General features: G+C 34.6%; 1 protein-coding gene across 1 annotated transcript; it reads left to right on the forward strand.

The window, feature by feature from the left end:
• Positions 1-1,567: 1,567 nt before the first annotated feature.
• On the forward strand, positions 1,568-5,286 carry LOC127262585 (putative recombination initiation defects 3). Its single transcript, XM_051291335.1, has 12 exons — positions 1,568-1,698; positions 2,038-2,218; positions 2,666-2,810; positions 3,069-3,203; positions 3,458-3,510; positions 3,614-3,808; positions 3,948-4,013; positions 4,117-4,163; positions 4,339-4,489; positions 4,629-4,695; positions 4,797-4,920; positions 5,141-5,286. The coding sequence occupies exons 1-11, from the start codon at positions 1,634-1,636 to the stop codon at positions 4,901-4,903; spliced, it is 1,212 nt and encodes a 403-aa protein (XP_051147292.1). The 5' UTR covers positions 1,568-1,633; the 3' UTR covers positions 4,904-4,920; positions 5,141-5,286.
• The last annotated feature ends 541 nt before the right edge of the window (positions 5,287-5,827 follow it).

Raw genomic sequence — 5,827 nt, forward strand, 5'->3', positions numbered from 1 at the left:
GAATAGCTTTTGTTGGAGACCGATTCAACAAATACACCGAACAAGCAACAGCTTCTCTCCAAAAGGAATTCGGTAACCCTTTGGCTTTCAACATGCTTCTTGACATATCCAAGATGGTTCTATTCTTCGGCTCTGCAACTCCATTATGCTGAGGAGTGTAAGGTGGAGTTATTTGATGCTCGATTCCATGATCCTCTAGGAAACTCTTGAACTAGGAAGATATATATTCACCGCCACCATCTGTTCACAACCTTTTTTTATAGAAAAATCATTTTGTTTTTCTACGTGAGCTTTAAATTTCATAAAGTTTGTGAACATTGCAGATTTCTTAGGTAGAAAGTAAACCTAAATCTTTCAAGAAAAATCGTCAATAAATATCAAGAAGTACCTATTTTTGCCATGAGATTTAACACTCATCGGGCCACAAACATCAGAGTGAACAAGACCCAATAAGTGATTTGCCCACCAATTATTTTCAGTTTTGAATGGTCGCCTACTTTGCTTTTCTGAAATGCATGCTTCACACACTTGATTGGGGTGATAGATCTTTGGCAATCCATTCACCATATTCCTTTGAGCAAGCATTTTCAATCTTTGAAAATTCAAGTGACCAAAGCGAAGATGTCATAACCAAGACTCATCTTTCATCATTTCATCAAAGATATAGAGCTTTTTTATCTTTTTTTTCTTATTCTCTCGATTGGTTGTCTGTTGTGCAACAGTTGCACCCTCCGGCAATACTGGAACACCTTCTTCAACAATATTCGGTAATTCATAAAAATCGAAAAACACCCTCATTTGGACAATCCATTGATTAAAAAATTTTCCATCGAGAATCGGCACGGATAAAGGGATCGAGTCATTCATGGCTTTGGCTCTGATACTGATAGAAAAATTAACAAAATATGGAATAATAAAGGAGGAAAATAAACTTTATTTCTCGATACTTTTCTCTACAAAACTATTACAATATATATAAATATATATAATGGATAAACACAAATATTATTAATTTATTATCCAATATTCACTCAATCATATATTATTATATAATTTATTATTCAATATCTACTAAATCAAAATATATATCAAACTTTATTATATAATCATCAAATTAATATAAAATTATTCTCAATTAATATCATAATTAAATTTATCACGATGGAGTATTAAATATGATATTTTATACAGAAAAAATAATTAATTTATTTTTATTGATATTACATAATATAAATAAATAAGAAGCTTTAAAGAAAATAAGATAATAAAATTACTACCACACATAGCCGCCGCTGCCGCCTCGCTTTCCCTTTCTTCTTTTCCTTTTTATTTTCATTTTTAATTCATTCGTTCCTTTTCAGTTGTAAATAATATTTGTATCAAAATTTGGGCCTCGTGGCGGCCCAATATGCTTCTCTTATTACGGATCCAAGCAATCCCTTAGCCCATTCCCGCCAATTCTTAACTATAAATATACTTTCAAGACTGCTCTGAACATTTTTGCCTCTGTTTTCCAAATACGCTGCCTCGAACCAAAGTCAAACGCTAGGAACAAATGGTTAAACGTTCGAGCTGATTTCCTTCAAAATTTTGATTTCGTACGAATCTCCAGTTTCACATCAGCAATTGAGAAATGAAGCTGAAGATCAACAAAGCTTGCGATCTTAGCTCCATATCTGTTCTTCCTCCTCAGTCCAGGTATATGAAATTCTTCCAATCACGCTTGTTTTTAAATTTTTGCGTTCTACAGCGTACGCTTTTCTGTTTGGTTAACGAATTGCAAATATCTGCAAAGCACAAGAATAATTTGTAATCTGCGGAGCAGCATTCGTAGTAAGAGGTTTCTTTTGTTCCTAATATTGATGTTTATTTACTCAATTTGCTCATCAGCATACATAAATTATTCCTATTATCAGTTCATGCAACGAAAAAAAATTGATCGCATATATGTATGTTTGAATATATATATATATATATATAATAGATTTGAATTGGATACATTGTTATGACATTGAAGATTTTGTTCTGGATACTAAGGAGATCGAGTGTGATTTCAAGCGGATTAGACACTTCTGCAATACTTGGAGGAAGCCAAACAGCGTCAAAGCTTCAGCTACAGCCGCTGCAACACTCACAGCGTTCGCTTTCTCAAGGAGTTTCATCTCAGCACCTATCTCAGTTTTCACAGAATTCTCAAGGCGAAGGTCTCCTTAACGAGGTGTTCATCCTTATATTTGAGTATTGCATGAGCTTGCGTGTGTGGGGATGTATTACTGATTTAGAGGAACGTTGAATCCAGCATATTCTTGGATTCAACATTCATTAATTCGTATGCATCTATCTATAAACACATATTATCATATTACATGGAGACTAATAAACTTGAAAAGATTCTGTGACAAATATTGTCTTGGATTTATAAGCAGTTTTCTTGTAGAAGGTGATTCTACTAGTTCCATTAAGGAGTAATACTATGAGAATTGGCTGTTCAATTTGTTGTCTTTTTGTTCTTTCCATCCTTGGCTGATTTATTGTGGAGTTCATGTTTCTCGACTGAATGAGAGTTCTCTTCCTTTCTAACAAAAGTAAGAAAATAATCTGGTGTTCGTTTCTGGTTTATTCACCTTGAATCTGCTAATTTGTGGTTAATTTGAATTGTTCGTAGAAAATAGGGTCTCAAGAAAGAGAAAATTCAATCAGAAGGACGTCTTACTTACCTCCTATGAGCCACACACAAGAAGAGAGTGGAATGATTGTATCTAGAGCTTCTAACAATGTGATGCGCAAGTGGTCCAGTCAAGAATACAAATGTAAGATTCTTATTTGATACAAAAATCCAGTAAAACAACCTTGGTTTTCTCGTTGATTGCAATTGTTTGTAATATTTTGCCTGGAGTTAGAACTGTATTGTGTATTAGTTCAATCCAAAAGAAATCTGAAAGTTTGTAATAAAATTCTGGTTTTGATGAAGAAATTTCATGTGAAAAAACCAACTCCTAATAGGTTTGTTAGCAATATTATCTTATAACAGTTTATTGCCTAAATTTGAATCTTACTTTATCAATCAGGTCAGAACAGTGAAGAACTTGACAACAGAATTGGAATGATGGAAACTTCATTAAGCAGGCTTGGAATGATTTTAGACTCTGTTCAAAATGACATCATGCAAGTGAACAAGGTTACAAAAGAAGTGGCATTAGAGAGTAAGTACACAACATCTCTTGACTGTAGTTTAGAACCCAAAGTAATCATGTACTCGAAAGCTAGATTTGTGTAATTATGCATGCTATTGATAGTGGGAACTTATGGTTATCTCACTATTTGCCAATGAGAATATTGTGAGTTTATCATACTGTTCAAATGGAAACATTGGTTTCTCGTATTTTGGGGTTTAGGGATGAAAAAGTTTGTTAGATCAGCTTAGAGCTAAATGACATAGCTGTTTAATGCTTTACAGTGGAAGGTGTGAGGCAAAAATTGATTGTTCATGAAGACTCAGTGCACTCGATAGTAAGATTTCCATATCCGGCTATATTGCATCCTTAATCTCTTGATATGCCATGAGCTAAGAAGCAACTGAATTTAATTATATTATTAATCCATTATTAACCAGAGCAGGGTACAAGAAGACATCAAAACTCAACTGGACATGGGCTTGAAATCTGTAACTGATCAGCTCAAGCAGATTATGAACCAAGAGATGTTGGGAGATGTAGTCTCAATGCTGTCATCCTTATCGGAGAAAATCGACACGCAACTACACAAGTTTCAAAATGAACTTCACAACAAATTCTGTAAAGAAATTCAGGTACGTATTCTTAAAACCAAATTTGATGAATTTCAGACGACAATGTTGACATGTTAGGTCAACAGTTTGCGCTATATATGTGCATTTAAGTCCACCACAGAAAGATTTATTCACCATATTCTTGTTCAAATACTTAAAGGAAATTTCTTCCAATATAAAGATGTCCCAACAAAGACAATCAACTTCTTCTGCCCAGAGACCAAAGGTACTCTTCTCTGCACAGCCTTAATGACACAGGGTAGATTCATTTTGAGTTGTTTGTAATCATCATGAAGATATTTTCTTAAAGTAGTTACTATGTTTTGCAGGCTGTCACTTTCCATGCTTCTCCTGAGAAATTTCAATTTCTAAGCAGGTACACCTATTCAGGGCTACTCTTTGCCGGAACGATATCCATCTGATATATAAGGCTATTCCTGTTTCTGCATGCACTCTACTTCATAAGTTTGTTCTGTAATAAGATCATTATATTCACTTACTAAAGATGCTTCAATCTGTTCCCTAACTACGCAAAACCTTCTTGTTTGTAGTTCAACACGAGTTTCAAAAGCAAAACAAACAAGGCTAGCACCAAAGGTTGAAATGGGAGGCTGGACATTGGTAAAGCAAGAGCAAGCAACAACTAAATATGGAAATCTTTATAAGCGGAACAATCATATGAAAAGTCCACCAAATCAATCGGTAACTTCTATAACTGTTGTGCTTCTTTTCCACTTCATGTGCATGTTATGAAAATCCTGTCTTACTTCTTTAAGAAAATCCTAGCCTTCTAGATGAAAAATGTTTGTGAATAATATATGTAATGCTGTGGTTGGAACAGGAACGCCAAATTGTCATTGATTCAGACGAGGAATGCTTTTCCTGCTTGTATACAAAAAATGGAACAGGTAAAAATATTGTGACTGCCAACACTAGTTTTGCTTCTATTGCTCTCGAAGTTGCATGATCAATTGTGTGCTTGTTATTCCCATTGTGTTTCTTTGATCAGGAATGGATGAATATTCGACAGAGGAAGCCATGGAAGAAACAGCGCGGATCTTAAGGAAAGCAAGGAGGAAAAGGAGAAAATTTCGCAATACCATCATCATAAACTGAAGGCATGCTCTACATATGTATGTGTCCCTCTTTTAGACGCCTACATTCATAATTTGCGTTGCGTTTGCATGCAATAAATTGAGCCATGTTTGGATCCTAAATGAACTCATTCTTAGCAGTCAGATAACAAGTCCATACTTGTGAGCTCCATGTCTTTTTATTGCTTTCTTTCACCTTATCTTTGATTCCTTCTGGATTTACATACTTTTGAGTTTCACTTTCATGAACTCGCGACAGGACATGGAAGAAACTCAAATAATGCTCGGCACGGCAGGACATTTTCCGGATCGTTCACTTGTGACAGAGGAGACTCTATCAAACTTATTCTCTAGCCACAACAGGTTTGCTTCATTCCCAAATTCCATTACCTTCCATGGTTTCATTTTTGCAGTAGTCTCTATTTTTCTCATGAGCCTTTTCCTATATGTTAACGAAATTATCCCATGATTAAGTTCCTAGTTTAGTCTTGGTTTTTGTACTTAATTTCCTATATTTGGTTAAGTCACATATAACCTAAGAAATATAGACAACTATAGAGCATTTCAATGGTCGAGTCTAGGACTGGATAGAATTATTTTGATTAGTACCAATAGCACCCTTTCTAATTGTTAACTTCACCAAATTACCTTCTTGTATCCACATGTACTGAATAGAGGTAATGAGGCCTATTCTAGAAAAAAAAACACATAAAGGATAAGAGGAGAGAAGTGATAATTCAGTTTACAACTAAATCCCATAACTTTACCTCATTTATTATTATTATTATTTTTAAAAAAAAAAACAAGTTTGAATAACAACTTTCGATCTTAGATTTTATTTCCAATGTTATCCTTGCAAGCAAAATGCACGAATACCTGCCACACATGGTTCACCTAGTATGACTTTTCCGTCATGACTGGTTTACAGGGTATTAGATTCGGTCGG

Source organism: Andrographis paniculata, unplaced genomic scaffold (genome assembly GCF_009805555.1).
Source record: "Andrographis paniculata isolate CXL003 unplaced genomic scaffold, ASM980555v1 Contig65END, whole genome shotgun sequence".
Classification (NCBI taxonomy): Eukaryota; Viridiplantae; Streptophyta; class Magnoliopsida; order Lamiales; family Acanthaceae; genus Andrographis; species Andrographis paniculata.